The sequence below is a fragment of the Melospiza georgiana genome, chromosome 5 (genome assembly GCF_028018845.1).
Source record: "Melospiza georgiana isolate bMelGeo1 chromosome 5, bMelGeo1.pri, whole genome shotgun sequence".
Lineage (NCBI taxonomy): Eukaryota > Metazoa > Chordata > Aves > Passeriformes > Passerellidae > Melospiza > Melospiza georgiana.
The window spans coordinates 13,205,088-13,219,340 of NC_080434.1; the positions used below are offsets into that span (position 1 = coordinate 13,205,088).

At 35.6% G+C, this 14,253-nt stretch overlaps 1 protein-coding gene across 1 annotated transcript in view; it reads left to right on the forward strand.

Moving 5' to 3' along the window:
* The window catches only part of PDGFC (platelet derived growth factor C), a 121,264-nt gene that overhangs the window by 86,164 nt on the left and 20,847 nt on the right, over positions 1-14,253 (forward strand). Inside the window, exon 3 of the mRNA XM_058024438.1 lies at positions 1,599-1,779. Within this exon, the coding sequence (XP_057880421.1) occupies positions 1,599-1,779 (181 nt within the window). The remainder of the gene's footprint in view (positions 1-1,598; positions 1,780-14,253) is intronic.

Here is a 14,253-nt window from a genome sequence, read left to right on the forward strand (position 1 = left end):
AGATAATGATAAAGTAATTAGTATCATAAGTTCAACAAAGATTTAAAACTGTGGTACATGGCAGTAATGGATTTTGAACACAGTTAATGAGCATATTCATTGCATTCATTTTTAATTAAGTGGAAAAAATAGTGGTCCTTTAAATGGAGATAATAAATGTGCTAGTCAGTCTTGCACAAACATGCAACACAAGAATTTATTGCCTGCTGTCTAACTAGGGAACTGGGAATCATTATAAAGATTAGATTTACTGAAAAAAAAATCCAGCAAAATATTTAGTAGAAAATGTTTATGAGGTAATAATTTTCACATTAACTATAGTTTGGCATATTTGGTAGAGTGTGTTTGTCTGCATGTTTTTTAAAATATGAGCCTTTGCTGTCATCAGAGGTAGGACTGTTTGTACCCTTGAAAAGGACTCTGCTATTTACGAATTTAGATTTATGTGAGATGTATTTAATATATGCCTGCACATACAAGAGGACATAAAAATATCAGAAACCTCAAAACTTTCTCGGAGGTTTGTTGTGCTCATGCTTAGGATACAAATTGTGGTTTAAAAGTAAAAACTTGGCTGGGGAAGCTGGAACTGGAAACAGCCGAGTGCCTGCCCTGCCTTAACCAGCACGCACTCACCTTCCCAACCCACCGGGCTGTGCTGCCACTGGGGATTCAAGCTGCAGCGGGGAGAATGCAGCTGAAATGCTCAGTGTTTATGCTGTCAGTGGGCGGCTGGGGAGCTGACATGAAGCAGGTTACAGCACTGAAACCAGATGTACCTTCTAGAGCAGTGGCTTTCCATGGTTTTATGACTTGGAACCCACTAAACATTTCCAGTGAAAACGAGGGCTTTTGTATGGCACACTGAAGCTTATTGATGGTTGACTGGCTTGTCTTAGTTACCTTCCATAGATCTGGTTGAAGTTGTTCACCAATCCCCAGGGAAGCACAGACCACATGTTAAAAGCAATGAAACTAAATCAAACTTAATATGTTTCATTCTCTCAAGGTTCCCTACCCATGTGTTTCTTGTCAATATTTCCAAAATACCAGGTTCTTTCTCACATGCAGTGAGGTCTAAGTCTTTGCTCAACAAATGTCTTCTTGGGATATGCATCAACGCCTTCCAAGTTTCTCTAAGCCCTAACTTAACCTTTAGGAAGTTGTTCACCTCTGGTGTTCCAGGAAAGCAGGTTTTCAGTACCAAAAACCCCCTGAACTTACCCTGGTGGCATGCAGGGTAGTGCTGGTGACATTGCAGCACAAATTTCTGTGCCACTCAGGCAATTACAGCCTTTTTCTTCTCTGATTTTATTCTGCCCTGTCACACATGTGGTAATTGCTTTCCGTACAAGAAGCAAAACCATACACTTGGGTCTCTTCAAAATGCTAACTCTGCTTTTATTTTCTTAACCTCACTGCATGATTTTATTATGTATGTAAGTCAGTAGCAACTTGGGAGCTAAGTTTAAAATAGCTGGCTGCATACTTTTAGTGTTTAAAAAAACAAAAAATTGTGGAGTCAGTTTATTGGTTAAATTATAAAGTTTATAGAATTTTTGTCAATAAATAAATATTTTATTTTCTTTTCTGTTCAGGTATGACTTTGTGGAAGTTGAAGAACCTAGTGACGGCACAGTTCTAGGACGCTGGTGTGGTTCCAGTACTGTGCCAAGCAGACAAATCTCCAAAGGAAACCAGATCAGAATAAGATTTGTGTCTGATGAATATTTTCCTTCTGAACCTGGATTCTGCATCCATTATACACTTCTTATGCCAGTAAGTAACACATTTCAGATTGAAGCATTTCAGGATCCAAAATCTTTGAAGTGGTAGTTCAAATGAATATTTTTATAGGGTAAGATTAATTACTGTTTATTTCTTAATAATAATAGCAGTGTGCAATCTGTCTTCCTGAATTGTACATTTTGTTTCTGTGTTTAACTGAGTGTTCCTGTGATTCTTTTTGGATGACTTTGAACTAGGAAATTGTGGGCTCAGTTGTGTGGAAAATTCAGTAAAATGTTTGCATTCCTAATACTGTACTGTGGAAAAAAAAAGAATTCCAGCTTTGAGAATAAGACAGATCAATTTATGAATCAGCAGTGTGATGTTGAAAGAGGATTGGGAAGTTACAAAAGAGAAACTGAGGAGATTAATGTTCTTATTAGTCAGCTGCTGTTGGACATACTCAACCTGATGATTATGCCTAGTTCCCAAACAGAAGAGTTCTCATGAGTCTAGGTAATTTTATTATAGAGACAAAGCAGACAACCTATAATATTCATTTTTCACTGCATTTTCCTTGTAATCTGTACTTTGGACTTCTCTTGAATGTTGCTTAAAGCTTCTAAGTCACAGATATTAAACTAATCATTGTCTAAATGTGACTAACTTCAATGTCAACAGTTTTCTGTTACTATTTTGATGAAATGAAAGACCTGTGATAGCAAAAAAATGTTTACAGAATCTTAAGGGTGAGATAATGCCCTGAAACATTAAAATGGAGGAAAACAGGAGGTTTTTAAAAAAATAGGTATTCCATATTTAAAGAGTGTAAGGACTATTTTTTGTTAAATTCCTCATAATTCAGATTCAATATCCTAAGTAGTCTCGTGGTCTGTGGTATTTAGTTGGTGGAAAATATCTCCAAGCTCAAAAAAAAAAAAAAAATTGATCAAAAGAATCCATGTTGTAACACCACTGAATAGTGCTTCACTCAGAATACACTTGGCTGGCTTTATTTTTCTGCTATTTTTGCTCCTTCTCCTCATTGGCAAAATTTGAGTTATTGAGAAGAATATATTTAGCATGCTGATGATGGTGTCAGTGTAGTGTAGTGGGAGTGCAATGTTTTTGTGTGTGTATATATATAGATATTTGTGTGTGTTGTTTTTCTATAAATATTTTTAACTACTTATGCCTAAGGAAGAACTACTTCTGGAGTGACTAAAGGTTTGATCTGCATATTTCACTCTTTTATGAGTTAGAATAACTTCTGTTCGTAGAATGTTATGAGCTGATAGTGGTAAACTTTAAAGAAAATGTCAGTCTTCGAACTTGAAATAAGGCCAGGTTTAAACATCAGTGCACCCAAGGGCAGAATGTAATAAGTGTGTTTCCTTTTAGAAAATGGTAAAAGAAAAGCAACAAATACATCTATTTGTGGGGCTGGTGCCAAATACCATTTTCACAGCTCTACTATTGCACCCTACCTGCTGTGTATCTATCTAACTCATGTGTGATCCCATTTCTGTGGAACTGATTAAACAAAGGCACCTGAAAATAGGAGTATATGTATAATTATTTTTCTGTCATGCTGTACAAAGAGACTGATGGGGAAAACCAGTTAGAAAGTTCAAATTACCAGCACTCACAAAAAAATGGTTAAATGTTCAAAGTAGTTACACCTAACACATGCAAGGGGCAAGAGCAGCCCACTTGCTGTCATAAGAATTTGGAATGAGTCCCAAAATGTGCAGTATAGCTACTTCTTATCAGTTAACTTCTAAATTTACCACTAAAAGAGCGGTGATCGTTTTCAACAAAAAATGGGTTTTTTTCAGAATGCAAAATACAATTGCACATTTCAGACATGCAGAATACAATTAAACATTTCAGAAAGCAGATTGTAAGTTAAATAGTTATTGTTTAGTTCCAAGATTAAACCTTCTTCTTGTACCTAAAGCAATTGAAAACCAATGCCAAAAAAAGAGTAGGTTGCTTTACTACTATAAAGTTATCTTATCCAGCTTTTCAAGAGAAAATAAAATTTACAGCCCCTCCTCCCACATCCCCACAAAAAAGAGGTCAGCTATAGGAATGAGCTTAAATTTTAAATGATTCTTGCAATTCACTAAGAGATTCAGTTCAATGAATTGGTCCTAAACAGTTAATTTTTTTTTTCTCTTTTTTTTTGACAAGTAGTGGGAAGGGGGAGATGCCTGGTAGACTAGAAGTGAGAGATTGTTTGGGGAGAAATGAAGCAAAACTGAAATAAAACAGTGCAAGCTTGTTTCTGTATTTGAAGGCCACACACGCAGAGGGGCACCGGACACATTTTCAGGTCTTTTAAAGAGCAAGAGAAATGGCTTTGTTTAGATCTGCTGTAATTTATTGTGTGTGTAGATATATATAATTTTTTAGTTTAATTTTTTTTCACTTTGTATATTCAAACCAACTTTTCACTGATAAGTAGTAGGAGAAGTCTTATTGATCTGATTATTTCTAGGATTTAGTTACTCTAAAGAAAGGACTCACAGCCATTCCAATGTCAGTGGATCCAACATCATCTCTAGAGAGGTTTGATGTGGGATTGGAAGACACTGAATAAAAGCATTGCAGATACTGTATACGTGCAGAATGTTCCCCAAGAAAAACTTAACCCTTGTCTTCAGATTCTAATTAATTACGTCTTAATTTGAATTTCCATTTTAAATTGGCTACCCTGGCTGCATCTGGAACTTTCTGTAATTCTGGTCTTACTCCCACTTTCTTTCTTCTATTTTATAGTTACAAGTTAATTTTGTCGGCAATACCATGAAGTGGAAGCAAGTGTTGAAAAAGTTCATTCTTATTAAGCAAACATAGTTTATGTTACTCCAAAATTATTGTGCTCCTTTCAGCACAGCTGTTATTCTCAGTCACTCTTTCATGCTCTGCCCTGTCATTTACTCTGTGCTTACTGGAGAGCTGCTTTATTCAGTAAAGGCTGCCTGGTGATGGTTCTCAGTTTTGACCAGCTATCCATTTATTAAAAGTCATGATTTTGGCAGCACTGTGCCACCTAAACTGTCCTAGAACTTTATTGCAAAAACAATCCATATCTCATTTCTTTTCCTCTTCTTTTCACTTGCTTTGTGTAGCAGCCACATTAAATTGGGGGAAATCTTATAAACTCTTATAATATACATTTGGGGCTCAGTCTTCCTAGTGACTTGTTTAGTTCAAACTATGTCAGTTACAAGTTTGGCAGAGAAAATTTGATGTAATAAAGTCCATTGTTAGTTGGGGAGGGAGTGAATGGGATACTTGATGCCTGAGGTGCCATTAAGGAATGCATGACTGATTGCCAAAGTAGTTATTAATTATTCAGGGCACTCAGAACAAAGCAGCTCCAGTTAAAGTTGAAGCTGGGGGTGACTGTATTCCCCTTCTTTTTTGGCATATGGTAGCATGTCATTTGTCATCAAAGATCATGCCAAAGATCTTTGAAAAGAACAGACTTAACCCTCTTTTATGCAAGCAGAGATGGAACTCCAAGAAGCTGTCTAAAGCCTGACCTGACTTAAAAGTGACTTTGGGTGGTTTGGGATTTTGGTGCAGTACCTGTTTGGCTGCATGGGTGTCAATCCAAGAGAGCAGTCTGGTTTGGATTGATTTTCTTTTTTCCCCTTTTGGTGCAGGTATTTTGTTAGTTTTGCTCTTGCTTTTAGCAGTAATGAAAGTTAAAAAGATACTCTTTTTAGAACCATGTAATTAAACTTCCCTTATTTCATCCAAGTTGGCTAAGCTTTGCTCTTTAAAGATTGAGCATATTACATATTTTTTGGTGGAACCTTTTTAATTTAGCTTGTTGATTGAAACAGGCAAATAAAATTAAAATACTAATAGAAAAAGTGCATAAAACTAGAACAGAGAGGAAAGTTCATACCCTGATTATACTTCTCTCACAAGTCTACAGTCTGCACAGCAGTCAGGTGTGTTTCTCATGTGTTCTCATGTGCTGAAGCCCAAGAAATGCTTAACTGTGCCTGCAATAACTGGAAATCCATCCAAAAACAACATAAAGAACATTATTTATCTCCTAAACAAGTGTTTTTTCTGTTCTCTCTTTAGAAGTGGTCAAAAGGTATTAGAAATAAAATTATTTCAGGGTTAAGCCAAGGTGGTAGGAAGGATGGGGAGAGTGGATGAGTGTTGTGCAGTAATTTGCAATTCTACGCGAAGGGAAAAACTGTGGAAAAACCTTCACGTGGTGGGAAGGACTCTAAAACAAAACCTGTGTTCAGAGTTTCCACTGATTAGGTACAGTGAAACCTTAGTCTAGATAATTGAACAGGCTACTAAAGATGCTCCAGTGGGCAAATTCCATGTATTAATTTTCTTTTGTGTGGCAAAAATTCATTGTAAATCAAAGATGTTTTGGAATTAATTCTTTCTTGGAGATTCCACTTTGCATTAATTTTTTGCAGAGCATCTTCGATGAGACGTTAAATATTACCCCAAAATACATAGGTAGGAGTGAAATGCTTAACAAAAAAATTAACAAAAAAAAAATGAAAAAGGTACAATCTGAGTGGCTATTATCCATGGGACTAAAATGAGTGATGGGACAAAAAAACTTGGAGGCAAAAGAACCTCTGAAGTATGCTGTCTAAATAAATCATAATGCCTTTTTTTGCTGTGACCATGTCTCCATCTTTCCCACGGACATCATAAAAAGTTTAAAGATCTGTGTGTGTGAAGCAGACTTGCAGAGTCAGGAATCTAGCAAGATTATGGACCCGCACCAAAGTCCATAGAAGTGTATCCTTTACCTTCACATTCTGAGGTGTCAGCGAGGATTTTCTGAGACTCTAAAAGGAAGAGGGACATTTTGAACTATTTTGGTGTTGACATTTAGTTCTTAAAGGGAATGAGTATACTTAGCTGATAGCAAGTTTTGTTCTTTGAAGGACAAAGTTCCTTTCCAAAATCTGAGTGCAGTGAGACAAAATCTGAGTGCAGTTTCTCGTGTAGTACATAAAGTATAAACCATTTGTTTCATATTTTTCTGTGATGTTAGTCTTACAGTGGCTGAGGCTGAAAAGAATCACAAATTGTTTCACTTTTTGTAGGAAAGTAATTTTGATTCCTTGGATTAAACCTTTTTACAAATTTATCATATATTTGACTAAGATTTAAGTTCATTGATTTAGGAAATTTATTGAATATCACATCCTATATCACTGAGGCAAGAGATGAAAAATCAGCTAATTTTCTTATTTCTAAATAACTAGCAGTAATTTCAACATTAAATGCAATTGCATTATCACAAATGTCATGCTTTGGTGTTTTGTTCTTTACAAAAAATTCTGTACAAGTTTTCTTCCTGAAAAATTCAGGAATGTTCAGCAAATATCAAAGTGTTTTTTAATGGACCATTAATGTAAGTCTTAACACTCTTTAATTTATGAGTGTGGGGGTATTTTTTTCAAGTATTGAAGGGGCAACAAGTGACATGGACAAGAGCTCATGAAAACTACTCTCCTTTTAGTTGTCTAGAGCATTATGTTCAGGTTAGATCACTCTCTGTCAACTTGTTTGAAGCAGAAATTATTACAAGAGATGGGGTAATGCATCTGTCAAGGATAAGCAGGCAACCTTTATTGCTCCTTGTCCCAAATAATGCCTTTGATCACATATTAACCCTCTCCTCCCAGATGAAAGCAGACCATAGAATGATTCAGTGGAAACAATTAAATACCCTAAAAAGTGGAAAGTTTAGAAAATGTATTGCAAAAGTATTTAAAATACATGAGACAATCCCTTTTCTTCATTCTCTGTAAATTACCCAAAGGATTTTATTAAATTACCATTTAGTAATGAATATTTATATTGTCAGGGACTCTTTTAGTATTTGAAAACTTTATTAGTGCCTCATAGCATTACAGCAGAGAAGTTTATGTAGCATATTTAAATTGGAAGTGAGTTTTATGTGGTCCATCATTTACTTGTTTGTAGTGTTTTAGTGTAAATTTTCATGTTGTGTGCTCTGCTATTTTCAAAAATGTGTAAGTTTTAAATGAGGGTCCTCAAACAACAAAAAAATTCAAGCAAGGCTGTGACCTAAGAGCAATCTGTATATATATATAAAAATGCCACTCTTCAGCTGTAAACTCAATGATGTCATGTAATTGGAGCTTTGAATGCTCCTTCAGCAGAAATATTTCACAATGATGTTCAAATGTTCCTTTAGTCTTGCAAGATTATTCTGTGGTCATGGTTCAAGTTTATTTGTTCAGTCTAATTGATCATATCTATCCTAAAGAATGCAGTGTATCAATTATTTATATTTTTTTATTTAATCCTTAGCTAAATATTTTATAAGCTACTTTTCATTTGATATGTCTGGTTTAAAAAACCCAAACCATCCTCCCTCCAAAAACCCGGAACAAAAATAAGACAACAAAATGTCCACACAAAAAGTCTCCCAAAACAGCCCAAGCAAAAAGCATAAAGAACTCCCAACACCATCTTCCTCTTCCCCAAAGTTTTTCTAGCAATTTGTCATTTTTTTATACTTAAGTATTACAGAATCACCTAGTTGACTATCCCTTCTCCAATTTTCAGGATCAACATTTTTGAGAAAGCATGGTGATTGCTTCACTACAAATTCCAAAGCAAAGTGGTTCTATCCCATTCTTAAAGTAATCCCCTGTGTAACTGGCACAGTCTTGATTTTTTTTTTTCTTCCAATTCACACTGAGACATTGTCTGACATGGTTGCTAACTGAAAAAAAGGTAAGCAAATGTACATTTGATACTAAGTTTCAGGCACCAACATAGTTTTCAGTTATGCCATTTAGGTGCATTCCTGTTCTGTCCCTATTCAATATAAATGTCTTAGTCATGCCACAATCCTATCCATTGCCTAACCCCAGCAAAACAGGCAGTAACTCTAGTGGTGTGTACTGTGCTAAATTTTCTTACTATAATTCTGAAATGAATTTAAAGAAGTTGGTATAGAGGAGTGCAACTTCTCAATTTATTTTGTTTTATTTAACTTTCACATCCTAGAGCTCTGAAGGGGGCAGCTCTAGACATTTGAGATAAACTCTGCTTTGGGGCAGCTTCTGTAGATGGCTTACAGCACAATTTAGCTCCACAGGTTGGTAGAGGCACCTCTTTAAATTCAGGAGAATTCTTGACAGATAATAACACTGTATAGTGGCTTCAGGGTAGGAGTTTGCTTGTGGGAAGATTAATGTGGGATATTGGTAGTGGTGTTAAGACAAATCCTTTTCTTTCTAAAAAGGGGTAGTTAATAAGCACTATGGGAATACCAAAATTTGCACCTGTCTTTTCTTTGCAGTACCTGGCCTCTGGTGTTACAGATGGGGATTATGAGCTGTCATTTGTTAGCTTCTATAAGTGCTCAAAACCTTTTTAATGATGATGATGAAAGGTTTGGCTGAAGAAGCCAGGATTGTTGTTGAAAAGCTTTCAGTTTTGTTTTCATGGGAAAGTCTAGGAAATCACAAAGCTGTCACATCTGTTCTTGCAATTATCTCAGGCTAGGGTAGTAGACAAGGAATTCAGGAAGGCTGCTTCCATGTTTGCTCCTAGGTGGCCGATGTTGCTGAAGAACTGTAGTTGTTTAAAAACAAAACTAAATTTAAAAAACCTAGCATGTTGCAGTGGAAGGCAGTTTGTTTGACCAAAAACATTTCCAGAGGCCTGACTATTAATTTCACTCTGCTTTTGAGCTGAGCAATAAATCACAGGGGGGAAAAAAAAAGTAAAGGTCATTTATGAGGAGAAATAGAATGCTGGGCTTCATGTTGAAGGGCATGCTTTAATGCATGAAAGACCAGGTTTAAAGGCACTTGAAATGTGGAGGTGTAAAAGCAGATGACACAGCCTGTCCAAGAAATTCTGCATATAATCCTACAGGCACTGTGGAGGCTGGTGGATTCTAATAGCCTTTCCCTTTCAGCTGCAAAAGGGCTTCTTGGGGGAGCTCTCTAATAACTCAGTAACTCCGCCCTGACATGACTTACAGAACTTCTTGGTCTCATCCGAGTGTGTTAGGAAGATGGGGGATTTTCAGTGTAGTGTCAATAATTCAATCAATATGGTGATTTATTGTTCAGAATCTAGCTCTGGTGTCTTTTGGTAGCACTTAGCTTCAGAGTTTGTCAGTAGACATCTCTTATTCTAAATTGTCTTCTAATAGTATGACAAGCACCCTCTAGAAATCATCACCATCTTTAAAAAGACAGATACAGTGCTAAGAAAATTTTTTTTAGAAATCAGTGTCTTCATATTTTAGTGAATTGCTGGCATAGTAAATGCAATTCCTGAATTTGAATTTTCAAGTGTTTTATTTTCACTATTTTTCTTCCTGTGCCTGCATGTGAGTGTTTAAAAGGCCACTGTCTTTGAAGCTTGAAAACCCCTAAATTTAAAATATATTTGAAAACTAATTTTTGCTAGCTGTGCAACCAACCCTGAACTTCCCTTCTGACAGAACCAAAATGACTAATTAGCCATGGAGAGTAAAATAACTTAGTTGAGCCAAATCAACAAATCATCTCAGTCATCATCTATATTTCTTATTAAAAATAATTTTTAACTTTCTAACTGGAAGAACAGTTAGCCAGATATATGTAAGCTTTTAATATATAAGCGGTTAGTAGGGCTGCCCTTGCTTATCTTCTGAAATCATTCTGATCTGCTGAACTCTTCTGATTTGTGTGTGCATATTTGTCTTTGGGCTTTTCAATGTGATGTGTTCTGGGTAATCAAAAGTTAGTAATAAAATACTTCCTGCTCTTAACTCATCTGTGTAATGCCTTTTTTGGCTTGGAATGCTTGTCTTTTAGTTTAACTAAGTTCTGTCATTGATCTGCTCCTGTTTGCACTCTGTCAATATATATATCTTAAAGTACTGTATTTACTTTACTTTTTACTTTATTTTTAATTGCATTTCTGCTTAATAAAGTCATAGGCACCTTTCATGTAGGAAAAAAACCCTTTTCAATTTGGTGCCTTAAACAACAGTATATCTTTAATGCAAAATTAATGTGGAATTAAGGTTCGTAAGAGTGTTTTGAAACTGTTTATTGGTATAAAAACTTCAGAATATAGCTCAGCTTTTCACCAAAAATCAAAGATAAATGGTCAAGTTAAGAGTACAACTAAAGACAACTAAAATTTTTCAGAAAGTTTTTCAATTCTTTAAATTGAAAAAGAAACTGGCTGTTAAAGAGGAAAAAAAATCTTAAAATTTCCATTATGAAGTTTGATATTTCATCACCTGAAACTTAGAAGTCACACAGGTATTTTGAAAATCAATCAATTAAAAGATATCAAAGTGTGAACAGGACCAACTTTTCTGTTCAGGCCATTTCAAATAAGTTGTTGATAATTTTGAAACACTTGTGCCCATCTAAGGAGCATCATTGAACAAGTCGTACAAAGACACAATTTACTAAACCAGTGCTATACAAAAATGCTAATGGATAATTTGTAGCTAGAACTGGCCTAAATTTTGTGGTTCATGTTTCAAAGAGTAACAAAATATTAAAGGGTAGTCATAATGAAAATCTGAAACCAGAGAAAAGTTATTAAATAACACCACAGCTTTCTTAATTTTTCTCTGAATTTGATTCCCTAAAAAATTATAAGAGTACAATTACTTTTGAAAGATTTCTCCATTGTCCTTAGTTAAATACTTACAAAGGTAATCTTCTAATCGAGCAATTAGAGAATTAGTAATGAAGCAATTAGAGAATCCCCCAAGAGAAGGAGGAAGCAACACATCTTGCCTGGGGTACAGCATGGGAATTTTTCAGTTTAGACCTTTTACACCCTGCTCTGACTTTGTCATGCTCAGTGTTCTGTCCCCAGTTAGAGTCTGCCATGGGCCATGGCTTCCTGCAATTTCCGCTATTTTTTTTTCTGCAGGAAAAGGATTGCAGCTTGTTTCTGCCAAGTATTGAGGTTCAGAGGAGAAAGTGAAAACAATAGTCAAGTTACCCAAAGGGTGATAACTGGCAATTGCCAGTATAGAGCCAAATTGTCATGGTTAGGTCATTTTGTTTACAAATGGTATTCCTGTGGGTTTTATCAGGTGAATAAATGTATTCTAAAGTTATTTTAACAAAGCACCAACTTGCATTTATTATTCCACACAATTTTAATGTTATTTCTATTCATATGCAACGCTACTGAAATTTCAATAAGAATCATACTTTCCAACTTATAGGCTTGAAATCTTTGGAAGTTTTGATTCTAGATTTTTTTTGTCATTTACAGTCTGGCTGGTGACAGATTTTTAAACATGCAATTCACATTGCCTTCAACAGGAACTATTGGGTATTGTGAGTCTGAAAAACAATGACCACGTCATCACAATAATGGTCACATTATTCAACCCTAGAGAGATTTTGGTGGGGTTTTAATTTTTTTTAAATATATATTAATTAATTAATTGACAAAGAACTGTTTCCCTATACATATTTATTACACTGAGATTAACATTCTACCCAGCATCTATGTATTCCTCTAGTCTCCTAGTTAAGTGAATTATACACCATGGACCAGATTCAGTAATGAAGTAATGATTGCTTGGCGGAATTAAACTTTTATGCTAATCAGGTTAAAAACAGTATTGATGCTTTCATTCTGAGATTACAGTCAGTGGTAATCCCAAAAAATTGGTTTAATTTTCTTTGGGAGAAGCTGAATCGTAGGAGATAAAAAAAGAAGAAAGTTGTCAGTGTTTTAGTTGCTTACTGAGGCATCCTAGTTTCTCAGAATTCTCTGACAACATAATAGTTGCTAAGGTAACTCATATCTAGTACTAATATATTGTTTGAGAAGAGAATATAACTGAATTGTTAAATAGCAAAATGTCCTCTTCTGACTTCTTAACTGAAATATGGCATTACAAAGGGAATTCATGCTCATCTAAATTCAGGCAATTTACATTACATTTCTGGTGATGTACTCGAAATGACAATTTGTCTTCCCTCCCATTCCCCAAGTGATTAGTGCTCAGGCATCCTAATTTGTTCATTCAAATCATTGTTTGTCCACTGGGACTGCACAGATAATCTGAGAGATGCAAAATAGCTTCAAATTAAATAGTAAATAATGAAAGAAGGCTAAGAATATGGTAATACTATCTTTTAGGCAATTAGGTGTCTCAAAAAACATTTACAAAAACAGAAAATATTTTCTCCAAATACAAGACTGAGTCTTCCCTCAGCAAAGCATGGCAGTCGCCACAGTCATTTTACTGAGCTTGTTTAACGTTGCTTCATCAGTGTAATTTATGCAGAACATCTCAATTAAGTTTCATTTTTGGTATTGATAACCTTCAGAATGTGTTTTTATCCTTATTTAAACAAATAGATGATCTCATGGGGCTTCACTGTTTAGGGCAGGTGGAAGAAATCCCACCGGAATTAACCATGCAGATCTCTTCAATGACTGTTCTTGACTGGAGTTTTCCTTTTCCCTCCCCCCTGCCCCCCTCTTAAATTATCTTCTTATTTGGCTTGTTTCTGAGATGATGCTTTGTTGGGGATGCAGAAGGGCAATTTCACTGATATGGCTGTGAAGTAGATTTTCTGACTTGGTCAAAAGATAAACTTGTGGTTAGGCAGTATCTTTCAGTTCTGTAGACTAAGGTAACAAATCACTTTGTTTTCTCTGTGTTGAACCCCACAATGTCTGCAGTTCACAGAAACTCATAGTTCTTATGAGCTGGAAAATTCAGGTGCAACCAGTGCCTCCCGCTTTGGCTTTTTACTTGGACTGATAATAAGCCCTACATCTAACCACTTCCCAGATTGCATTGAACAGCAGCTTGTGAAACCACAATTAACTAAAGTTTGGAAAACCACAGTTTTTGATATCTTGTGTTCTGTAATTAGCTCCATATATTCTACATTAAATCATCAGAAACTGACAGTATTGCTGAATCAGTGAATGGAAAAATAAGAGACACGGGCATATTTTAAGCGTATATACAACTAGAAAAGTATGTTTCAGAGCATAAATATTAATTTTTCAAATGGGTGTTGAAAAGGATACATAAGGGTAGTAGAATGAAAGGTGCCTCTTTAAAAGGCTTTGCAACTCTTCTAAAATTATGCTTTTGAAATACAAAATTGAAGAAAACCTTCACCTCTTTCAAAAGTGGCAGTAAGGCACAGCGGATAGCAGCAGTTTGTAAATGGGTTGTGGTTGGTGCAGGGTTAGTGTGCAGCACTTTCTTTCCTGGGCAAGTGCTTTGATTTGGTAGCTTTGCAGCAGAGTGAACGTGCAAAACCAGAGCAGTGTGAAAGGAGAAAACCAGATAAAGGTCTGTGCACATGGGGACATCCCTTTCAGTCAGTGTCACTGCTATGAACAGTCTGGTGGCAGGACTGGGGACAGAATCAATGTGTTTAAATAAACTTGTTTAAAATGCTGCAAGGAAGATTAATGGCCTGGTTGTGGACATAAAACAGCATCATTTCCTATAATTTCTGTTAA